Source organism: Cyprinodon tularosa, unplaced genomic scaffold, assembly GCF_016077235.1.
Source record: "Cyprinodon tularosa strain WSP-4 unplaced genomic scaffold, ASM1607723v1 ctg63, whole genome shotgun sequence".
NCBI classification, from domain to species: domain Eukaryota; kingdom Metazoa; phylum Chordata; class Actinopteri; order Cyprinodontiformes; family Cyprinodontidae; genus Cyprinodon; species Cyprinodon tularosa.
The window spans coordinates 3,116,161-3,128,367 of record NW_024039374.1 but is presented as its reverse complement, the minus strand read 5'-3'; the positions used below and the strand labels follow the sequence as shown (position 1 = coordinate 3,128,367).

The window sequence follows — 12,207 nt, the reverse complement described above, 5'->3', positions numbered from 1 at the left end:
CCTGTAAAAACACTTCAAAGTTTTATGAAGCAGCACATCTCGCCACTGCCCCTCTTTAAACTGTCTGAATGCCATCATCCATCTCTGCCTCCCACACCTCAACCTCCTCTTCACTGCTGTGCGTGACAGAGAGAGACAGACATTTGACATGCACACTCTCTTAAACAAATCATTTGCATTTTCTCATCTTTTTTTGGCAAATTTATAATTTGCACAAATCCCTGGTAGCTTTGCAGAGCCATTTTTTTTTTCATTTACTTTTATTATATTAGCTATGCAAATAGTGCAACACATTTAGGTAAGCCTAGGTTTGGTTGAAAATGATGATTAGATTCCAACACTTCCACTCTGTGATTTGTTATTAAAGCATTTCAGTAAGACAGAGTTAGAACAAAAAATAATAATAATAATAACAGAACAAAAAATGCACAAGCACAACAATGAACAATGCAGAGTTATTGTTTCCTCTTCAGCACCTGGCTGCTAAATGTCTGAAACACAAGCTCAGCAAGGTCACACCAGGTGCTGCTGCCCACCCTCTCTGCTTGCCCATCACCCTGGAAACAGGTAGTTTTCAGATGCTGCTCTGCACAAACATGAAACAAGATGCTGCTATGCTTGCTTAACACCTGAAAAGTAATCTGCATCAGATCGGAGTAATGCAATAATGCTCATGAAATTACAGCCATGTTGAGCTTATTAATTTTGTCTTTTCTTTCAAGAAGCAAAGCAAGAAAGCGACCAGACAGCAAGCACTCAGTAAACTGCTCACAGAATAACCCTTCTCTGAAGGCATAGAAGCTTTATTTGATTGGCCTTTTTCCACGAAGAACAGTCACTTTATTTTGAGCAACATAGTTTGAAGATTTACAACAGCAAAGGACTCTTTTCACATCAAAAAACAAGGTCAATGACAACAGTTTGGACAGGGTGGAGACACAAATGTCCTTAAAAACACCATGTGGAATTTTCTCATTGGTGGGGTCAGGTGATGCACTGAGAAAAAACAGATATTTTTCTTAGAGGAGAGAAACATTTCCAGTTAAGATGTACACATGCTCTTTAGGGTTATAATGTAAAAACGAAAGTAGGTTTAGAGAAACCTCCTAGGGGCTTTCATTCATGCAAAAAAAGTGAAATACCAAATAGATCTGTAAATCAATACAAGAAATAGAAGAATATTTAAGTAAATTACATTTTTTCAGCAGTTGTAGAATGTAAAAACCTTTCACAATATAAAATGTTTGACGCTGCATGGTACCATGGAGAGGAGAAAGCACTGGAGCGGAAAATACATGTGTTCTGAAAGTCAGTCACTCAGATCAGACTTTTAAGAAACGACACATTTGCTCACAAAACCTACATTCAGTATTTCAAAGAGCTGAGTATGTTGTTTTTTTTTTGTTTTTTTCGACAACACCAAACTTTCCTAGAATATCCTGACAGTTTACATTCCCAACAGGAAATGTCACATTAATCATGATGTTTGCATGATATATTTTCTGCATGTTTAAGACCTTTACATTTTTTTGTATAATATGGAACATCCCGAAACCAATTGTTATTCCTGCGGATGGGCTCCTCTGAGCGATTTTGCACACCCAATTTTTAACAGTTTAGCACTTAAGCTGAGAAAATGGACTCAGCAATCTAATCTTGCAAAAGTCAAAATTATCTTAAATATCCTTTTAAAATAGTTAACAAATCATAAGCATATCAAGGCTGACCTGCAGAAACTTCAACTGGGACAAAACATCCGACTGTGGGAGAAAACACTGCAGTGTCTGGAATATTGTTGGTGACTGAAAGCGATACTAATGAGCCGAAGTGTATTAATGGAACTTCATAGCTACCATGTTTTCATGTGTTTACATGGCATTGACTCTATTAATTTTAACCAAGTAACAAATTATGACTTAAAATTCATAAAGGGGCCAGGTGTAGATTCAGCTTATTGTGATCAAATTTAAAATGCTTAATCTATAATGTATGCAATTTAATGACTTAAGTTGCTAAGTGACTGCTTGGTGTTTTGTCACCCTTTATTATAAAATACACATCTCATGGTGACTCACATATACTGCTGTATGGCAGTAACCACAAACACACAAAAAGGCAAGCTAGCAGCAAAGAAAAGCTGGATATGTGGGCGTACTCACGTATCAAAATATGTATTTTTTACACTTTGCTATCACATCTTAAGATCCACCATGTATAGAAGGAACAGTTTGATGCTTAACCATTAAAAATGGCAGCATGGGTGCATTTAGTCCATTTCTAACAGAGTGAATAGATGCTTGTCATGGAAATGGGGTAATTATTGTGGAGTGCAGACGGAAAAAATGTGTGTGTACTAACAGTGTTAATGCTTTTCTCCAGTTAGCCAAGATGCACTCTAAATCTCTCTTCCTGTGTGGTTATAAATGAGCGATTCTAGGGTTTTAATCAGTCGATCAATCCACAGCTTCCGATCCCATTACTGAGCAAAAACTTAAATGAAAGATTACTGCTGGGGGACAAACATGGAAATCTTTTTTGTTGGTATAATGAATATACCCACTGGCACAACACATTTTAAACACACGCATTCAGACATCAGGAGGAGGTTTTGAAAAACACCTGCAGATATATCTAAGAAGATGCATAATGTTTAAAACACAAAAAAAGAAGACTGCACTTGGACTGATCTTCTTTACAGGACATACAAGAGCTAGCTACAATTTACGAGCCAATGACTTCAGTTAAACATTTATTTTAAACACCCTCTGGCAAAACTGTTACTAGAATATCAAGACTGATGTAAAAGTCAAGCTATTGGAGGGTCAATGTGGCCTTAAGACACATGTGTTTGATAGAGTGGTATGCCTGAAAATGGTACATTTGTGGAAAAAGCTGATAGTTTTACAGCTAAGGGAGTAAGTAAAATAACCATCAATTCTGAAAAATAAAAAAAAAACCTTGATCCCAAAAACAGGAAACAAATAAACCTCATTCTCTAAGTGCTCCAACCAAACATTTGTGAAATGTTTACCAGCCTAAGCTTGGTCTCTTCTTCGCCCTCCCTGATCTCTCAGTTCACTATAGCCCTAAATAAAGAGAAAGGAGCCGAAATGTCACTTTCCTCCTGAAATAAATGCCAAAGAGTATAGGATTAGAGCACAGACCCAACCACCCCTTATTTGGTGGTGCCGGCTGCACTCTCCAATGCCCTACTGTGGCCTCTCAGGTTGCATCATCGTCCTCGTCTTCGTTCAGATGATGATAATTAAGGCTGATGACAGCGCTGATGAATTCTCCAAGCTCAACAAAATCTGCTGTTATAATGTTGATGCCGTTTTCACCAGGTCTTTGTGATCTTATCCACTGCATCATGCCTGGTAATGCCCTGCGAAGAAACAAACACAAATCATGTTAAAAATATGGAGCAGATGGTACATGTAGATGTTATTGAGTCATCATCATTTATTTTATTCTGGTTTTATGCAAAGGCAGTAGTGGCCTAGTAGTTAGAGGGCAATGAGTTTGCATTCTGGAGAGGCCACAGGTTCACCAGTTTGAAACTGATTTGAAAAAGACCTTTAGCCACAGAAAGCTTCCTGGGTGCTGAATAGCAATCAACTAAGCCCGAAGGGATGGGTTAAATGTAGTTGTTGGAATTTAAAATTGCATGCGTAAATAAAAATGTTACACTATTCTAATTATTGCTGACTTCTTCTCAGAGCTACCACAAGGCTAGAACTGATGCAAAACTCCGCAACTTGATTTTCAAATGGTACAAGATAATGTTGCATTTACACAAATTTTGTATCAAGTAACCAGCCTCCAGTTAATTTCCCATGTCAATTTTTTGTTGTTTAAGTCACCTAAAAGTGTGCTGCATTTAATTCATATGAACTGCTAGACCTTTTAGACCATCCAGTTGTTTTCAACTATGAGATCATTACCTTTAAAGGTTTTATGGTCAAATTACAGCCTCAGAGTTAATGGTGCCTTTTTATTGCAGCTTCCAAGACCCACATTGTGCAAACATATTTATCAAACCTAATTTTATCTTGTTAAATTAAGAATTCAGTGATTAGCAATGTCTATTCTTTGACAAAAACATGAAGTGGGTTAATAGATGCCAAAAAGCAGCAGTTAGAGCCATTATGTACAAATAAGAAAACATAAAACAACGATGGGGCTTCCAAAGAGAGGCAAGTCCAGAGCCTCAGAGATAATGGGCGACGTTTCGAAGAGCGATAGGACATTAGCCGCTCACACCATTAATTCCATAGACATTAGTAAATCATGCTAAACTACAGAAAAATCGACAACAGATCTTAAATATCGCATAATGTTCTCTGCTCCCCACTAGCGATAAGTAATAATAATAATATGTTAAAAATGGACAAACCCGACTGTTAATTTGTTACATGAAGTTATACAAAGTACAATATCTAAAATAAATATAAATTTATAGAGGGCAGTATTTGTAAGACTATATAAACATTTATTTAACACCTAATATGTTAGTACAAAAGGATATTCATGTTACTCTACTTATCTTTGATCACATAAAAGAAATGTTAACATCTATAAATGTTGCATATGAGTGAATGTGAGTGAGTGAATATGAAGGCAACAAATTCTAGATAAAAAAAAAAACACATTCCACACGGCTAACTTGCACGGCTTGCTAATTTATCAATATTCTGGATCCAACAATCCGAAAGACAAATAAAATGACGCCAAGAGGAGAGTATGGAAGCACACAGCACCGCTGAGCAAAAAGGTGTGCATCTTGTATCATCTATTATAAGGTTCACACAGCACTTCACAATAAGAGCATCAGATTTACAGTCAGAGAGTTGTGACAGTTTGATGATCTGATTCAGGACGTTGTCGAGATCTGCCTCCATTCAAAAAATCCTGAAGGAGAATATTGACTCAGTTTTCACCTTAAGCTTTGGTGCAATTCGGCAACAATTTTTATCATTGCAATGTAAAGGACTTTTCATTACCTACTGATGCTATTTGTTGCCAATGGTGCCACATTCCCTAATTAGGTATAGAGCCAATTTGGGCCAAGGTGATGTGGATAGCTTTGTATCTTTTGTAATTACACATGTTATTGTACATCTGAGCATGAAATTGGGTCAAAATATGTAATTGTGCGAAAAACAGCAAGTACTGTCCCTAATGAAGTAGATAAATACTTTTTCTTAGCCCCATACATCCCATTTAAAACTGTCATTTTATTTGCTGGCTTTCACACTCATGACCTCATTGTATTTACTCTGTCCTTATTGGTTTGATAGTTGTGCACTCTTGTATTGTTCGTATACCTTTGACATCTTGTGTGTGACTGTGCACTATTTATTCTCTCACCATCGTTTGGCTAACCTTGTTGTTTCTAAAATGCAAAATAAAAACAACAACAAAAAGAGGTACAGTACAGCACTGTATGGTTTTTCAGGGAAATGGATTGATCATTTTTGTGCAGAGAAGAGTGAGGAGTGATATAAGATATATTTTCACACAGCATGTCATGTCTGACTTCTGGGTGTCCTTCTCACAGCTAGTGTCAAGCTGTGAGAAGTGCACGCTGAGCGCACATTGGACATGTTCATAGATGTCAAACACCAGGGAAGGACATTATCTTCACAGTACCTTGCTTCACATATTTCTGGCTGATAGAATTGTAGGAGCTTTCTTCCTCCCCCCCTTGTGGAGCATGGTTGCTTTCTTGTGAGGTTTCGTTTTGTGAAATGAACCCTTGCAATTTTGAAGGATGTGTGCATCAAAGTAGCTAGCTGCCTGGTGTGAATTGTAGATAGACAAATTATCAAATGAATAATTCATTCATCCATCCATCTTCTCCCACTTAATCCGTCAGCAAATGTGGTGGGGCCTGTGCCTATTTCCGGCAGTCTATGGCCGAAAGGTGGGGTACACCTTGGACAGGTTGCCAGCCTGTCGCAGTGAATAATTCATGCAAGGAAAACAAAAGTTTGGGTTTTGGTGCCAAAGCTTTAACAGACTGGTGACAGATAGAAAAATAGACAAAGCAGAATTTCAGAAAATTAATCCTGCAACTTGGGGGGGATACAAATCGAGCGATGAGGGAAAAAAAAATATGGTTGTTTTTTAAAAGCAACAAACCAGCTCAAATGAGGTCAGTGTCAAATGCCAGGGGACATGTGTAAAAACCAATACTCATGTTGATGAAGTTATTTTATGCCACAGTGGCTCACATATTTGTATCTGTGTGTACCCACACTGCGAGTTGTTATATGTAAATTATCCCACCTTAGAGACCACTGGCGCTTGAGGTGTTACAACAGTTATGGTCCCAGAGTGCCAGCTGTTTATTGCACTGTGTCCTAATTGGTGCAAACTCTGCATGATTTGCATGCCCTGTCATTATGCCGAAAACAAACATTAAAAAGCCTTTTTTTTGTGTGTCTCTGGAAAACAAACCTTTCTGTTATCGTCTCCCTCAGTCCGCTGGCCATTCCCTTCATCACAGTGCTTGCCTTCGGTGTTAACACCACCTGGGAGACAAAGAATGTCCCCTTCCTCCTGCAGAAAAAAAAATGACACTTTTTTAAACTCTTGTTTTTAACCCAACTATTTTGCTAGTTTTGGAATAATGCTTCTGTCTGAATTGCCACTTAAAAAAATGTTTTACATGTTTTTACATATCACATTTAGTGCTTTTTGCCAAATTCTCCTCCTATGTATTAATAACACTGTAATTAGGGAGCGTTTGACTATTTACTATTCTTACAGACATGAGCTGATTTTTGTTGGATTTGCCTCCTTTTAAGATTTAAAATGATTTTAATCTTTACTTTCCACAATAGTAAATACAATTAAATAACTATGATAGTTTCCTCTGAATCAGAGGAAGGTAAAACAGAAACCACCAAAATACATGACTCTTAACAGAACAGCCTCTTTTGTTTGAATCAAGCATTCATCTTATTTTTGGAAATAAAACAGATATGCTTATAATGGGGATGATGTCATACTAATGGGTTTAAGATTCATACAAAATATTTCTTTCTTGGTGAAATGATGGCACAACAGATGTCAATGATGTACTTGAAAACCTGTACTTAGTTGAAATGTAATTTTTTTTTATTGTGCAGGCTTAAAAACTATGCATATATATATATATATATATATATATATATATATATATATATATATATATATATATATATATATATATATATATATATATATATATATATATATATATATATATATATATACCTTTGCCTAATACCTTTGCAAGGTAATTATGTAAAGGTACCTAATACCTTTGCAATTTGGAACCATTTTAGTTAGCCATCAGCAAACTGTTTACATTATCTGGCAGTATTTATGAACATTTTTCTTTGCAGATAAATTCACTGTATGTAAACAGGAAGGTTTCCTGGCACTGACTTGATATTTGAGCATCTTTTTAAGCTGTTAATAAACACATATAAAAGCCTTGCTTTATAGATAGACTTGACTGATATCAAGCGTCTGCAATGACCCTGACCTAACTCTTATTAAATATACATAGCCTTTGCTTAAAAGTCAAGCCAGCGACAGGAAACCTTGGAATGGTAATGCAGAGAAAGCATGTTAGTTATCCAACTGAAATAATGACAGAATCTTAAGGTATATGAAAAATATATCCCTGCAACCTGCTAATTGACATTTATACAAAGAAGACTTGGAATGGAGATAATATTGGAGGTTATAGACATAAATTTGATTTTGCACGATTTAAAGAAATTCATACAAATTAATCAGTACAAATACAGTAATAAAAGACGAATAAAATAACATAACATTTATGCTTAGGTGGCTTGTATGTAATCTGATGAAAATTGTATTTGAGTTGCCAATTGAAGTCTGCCACAAACCTGCGGTCAGTTACAGATGCCTGGAGAAACTGAACCAGCTTTTCTGGGTCAGTGGTGTTTGCCCACGGAGCAGGCATCATCTGGCCAGGCCAGAGGAAGGGCACCTCTAGGGCCATGGGGTGGTGATAGAAGACAAGCACCTGGTACTCCTTCTCCCAAAGATATTTCAGGGTCACCTAGGCTCAATCACATAACATTCAAGGTAAAAAGTAATGTAGTGAGACAAAATGTGAGACAAAAAACAGTTTAAGAGAGCCAAATCATATGCATAACAGAGGATCCAAAACTCAAAACAATGAACATTATACATTAGGGTTCCACTAAATTTGACAATAGAAATACAGCTCATTACCACTGTTTCATTTCATTTCGGTACATGAGATAATATTTACAGAATCATCCAATATTTATACATAGTGCTGATTCATTTTGATAAAACCAAAAAGACTCCTACAAACCCTAAAACGTCTATATATTTTGGAATATATTCCAAAATCCACAAAAAAATATTAAATACTAAAATGATTTGAACAAGAAATGTTTCTATATATTTTACTCTGTGCATGTTTAATTCAAGGAAATATTTAACCTACAAATGAGCAGAAAAATTTAAGCATTCAGTGTTTCATTGTCCTTACAAGCACACAGAAATTTCTTCTACAACATGTGATTTTATGCCAAGCTGCAAGAGGGATGCCAAAGACTAGTAATTCTAAGAGCCGCCATCCAGGATTGTAAGAACAAATTACATTACAAAGATGCAGACAATGGAACTGTTAGAATTAATTTCTCAAGCAACAGAAACAGATTGCAAGGAGAGGACCACAAGGAACCACAGAGCAAAATACCTACTCACTCCAGAAGTCTGAGTAATGGCTGAAGAGCAGCAGAAAGCATATAGGTACTTATCATAACTGCAAAGAAGCAAACTCTAGATCCAAGGAAAATAGAGGCTGAAGCTGTCATGATTCAGCACTGACCTAATTGCTCATTTCCCTCACCTGCCTTCCTCTGCCAAGTTACCCATTATCACTCATCTCATCCACCTGCTCCTGCAACTTTATATACGGCTCAGGCCCAGCTATCGGGGCCAGATGGTTGATGGTGTTTGTTGAGTTGGGATCATTGTAGCTTCCATAGTTAATGTTCTCATTCCCGGAGGCCAGTGGTGAGAGGTTTTTAGTTATCGTAGCGTTCCTGATCATTTCCGGTCTCTTATTCAACGATAGTTGCCTGCTCCTGTTCTTTTCTCAATGGAGGGAGCTAGTTTTAAAGTACCATAGTTTTCCTGTTATCATTCCTTTTTCTGCCTCTCAACTACTGAGCTTGCCTGTTCCCATCTGAACGTTCTGCCTAAACTCTCTGGAACTGGAACCCTGGACCTGTCTGTTCCTGTTTTGAGCGGAACCCCTTACCAGGTTACGGACTCCTGGATCTCTGAGCCTATCTGTTCTGAACTGTTTCCCTGACCTTGCTCGCATTCATGCTTGTTTACTGGGGCTGCAGCATCTGGTTCACTTTGGGCGGCAACCGCCGCAACTCGTTTGGCAGTCCATCGGTTGGATCCTGCCTCACTTTGAAGGGACGGACTGAACTGTTAAACAAGGTAAATTACTCTCATGGATAATCATCTTCTTTCAGATTATCATAGTTACTTACCTGTGTGGTTGGCAGTTCCCCTGCCTCCCCCGCTGCCGCTGCAGATGCACAGCTCCACATCCTGATTATATTTTCTAAAAAAAATTTTAAGCGTTTTGAATCTTGCCACAGTTCCCCTGGCCTCGAGTATTGGGTCCTAAGTTCTGAGCTCATTACAGAAGCAAAGGGCAAGACCCAGGATGCATTTACTCCAAAGAGATTACTATAAACCATCTAGAAATAACATATGAGCTAAGTGCAGGTTTAAAGGCTTCCCATCATCATCAAGACTTGACTGTAATGATCAAAATAAAATCCAGCACGGGGGGGTGAGGGGTGGATGAGTTATACTGCTCTCTGCCCAGGGACTTATTGAATCATGAAATGGCACATAACAAATGTCGTCAATGGTAATAGTTGTCATTGCAGCAATGTGAACCAGGAAAGGTAAAGGTTAGATGGTACAACTTCTGATATCTTACATGAGGGCAGTTCTAGCAGCAGCTAAGATGTGGAAAAGCGAGGAAAGAAAATACTTCCAACTACATGTCAACCAATTGTTTTATAATTTGTCAATTTCTGTCAGTCACAAAGAAATCAATATTGAAATCCTAAATGGAGGCCACTATTATAAGAGAGTGAGAAAGTATCATCTATATGTGATAAGCCAAAAGCTGGGAAGATGTGAAGAGAAAGTCATTTAGAATCATTCAGGCAAAAAATGAATTTGAGTAGATGCAAAGCGGGTAGGGTTTTGAGGGCGTGACGACAAAGCCGCGCGAAACTGGAGAAAGTCCAACAAGAAAGACGGCAACAACTATTGAACAGTTCTCGTTTTACTCAGCTTTGGAATCAGTTTTGGAAAAACTACACTTGGGTTTTTTTGTTAAAACGAGACCAGGAAGAGGCTCTATGCTCATTCATTTTTAAGAAGGTAGTATTCACCGCTTTACAGACAGGCTGTTTTTTTTACACTCCCCCACCAGCTTTCTGTCGCGCTTACTACATCACAGTCAGTTGCGCTCATTTGTCAAAGCGTTGGCCAATAGGCACAGATATGGTTTGAAAAACAACGGGTTGTTCTCATCAACAATCTTCCGTCTTCTGTCTCATTCGTCAGGGCCAGACTAAATTACACATTTAATCTCACATTTAGTATGGTTTATCAGGCTACTTATTATAAGCATCATAGTGAAAACAGGAGATCAAAACATAAACAGGCTTTTGTACAGGGCAGAGAAGATGAAAATGAACCACCACCATAAATCTATATTAAATTCTATTTGTGATACGTTGTTTAAATTAAAAAGCCCCCTAAAATAAAACACATGATACTGATAATAATCTATAATGAACACAAATTTACTTGAACATTCTTACTGCTACACTCCTTTTTAGAATTTAAACACATTTGTACCTCTTGAGCAAAAATCACTGGGCAGAGTTTCTCTCCAAACACTTCTTTAAGCATGGTCACTAGCTTTTCATGATGTAGGTTCTGTACACCGTAGAAGTGGTTGAAGTCCAGGAAAACAACCTCTTTGGCATGAGCTGACAGGAAACTGCTGATCTGCTCCAAACCTTCCCGTACCTGAAAACAGACACATAAAATCCCCCTATTAAGAAATCCTTTCACTGGCTGCCTGACATCAACTGACTTCCCACTTGAACCCCTTGTAGTGACTTAAATGATTAGGCTCTCAGTCTGCACTTGAGAGTAAGCTTAAATAAACTACCAAATGCAGGGAAATGAAATAACATCATTAAGCAACAACAAACATAACTAAAAAGCCAGTATATCAAAACCCATGAGGGCTGTGTGCTACTCTGCTGACCGTGGCGCTGAAGAGCCCGTGGGCGAAGTAGAGCTCGTTGTCAGGGTCACGGGGCTTGGTTGAGATGCGCAGGTCAAAGAAACGGATCCCAGCCTCCAGCTGGCAAGTGAAATTCATAGTTTGTGTGGCCAACCATTTTCTCATTAGCTTCTTGGCTACTGTACCGAAAACAGACACAAAGTTCTGCACCGTCTCTGGCTGCTCTGGGCCCACTGGAGATGCTTCATCAATGTAAAAGCTGAAGGAATCGTGAGAACCTGGGGAGGACACAAGCATAAGTCTGCATGAAGGTCCTGTCAGTTGCAGGTTGTATTTCTGGTTAAATTCAGCTGTAAAGAAATCACGGTCAATATAGGAAAACAGCAGGATGCCATGGCAACAAGCAACTGAATAACAACAGCTGCGGCCGATTAGTCTTATACCACAATATCTAAAAATGTCAACTCTGAATGGTTGGAAAATATCTTTCATTGATCATACTTTAAAATGTATTTTTCTTCTGTGCAAAGTTTACTTACAATATGTGTACGCACCTTACAATAATTCACTTTACAATGAAGTGTGCTACCACAAAGGTTTATTTCACTTTCAAGGTAAAGTAGGGAAAACAATTGACCTTTAATTGTAAGCAGATAAGGATATTTTCCTGGCTCTGAATGTTGAAAAAAAAATACAAGTAAAGTTCTGGAAAGCATTTTGTGCACATGTCAGAGCGTGTGAGCGGAGCATGGAGAGGAGCGGAAGAAATATGGTGGAGCGCAGAGTAATTTTCAAGTCAAAGGCCGACGATTTAACTCCGCTCCAGTTTGCTCCGACTTTATTTAAAT

At 37.9% G+C, this 12,207-nt stretch overlaps 1 protein-coding gene across 1 annotated transcript in view; it reads right to left on the bottom strand.

Annotated features, from left to right (window-relative positions):
- Positions 1–1,832: 1,832 nt before the first annotated feature.
- plcxd3 (phosphatidylinositol-specific phospholipase C, X domain containing 3) overlaps positions 1,833–12,207 on the bottom strand; it is a 31,224-nt gene continuing 20,849 nt past the window's right edge. The window contains exons 2-6 of the mRNA XM_038308160.1: positions 11,381–11,637; positions 10,963–11,136; positions 7,908–8,083; positions 6,463–6,564; positions 1,833–3,385 (exon numbers count right to left, since the gene is read on the bottom strand). Coding sequence (XP_038164088.1) covers positions 3,223–3,385; positions 6,463–6,564; positions 7,908–8,083; positions 10,963–11,136; positions 11,381–11,637 — 872 coding nt within the window. The 3' untranslated portion in view covers positions 1,833–3,222. The remainder of the gene's footprint in view (positions 3,386–6,462; positions 6,565–7,907; positions 8,084–10,962; positions 11,137–11,380; positions 11,638–12,207) is intronic.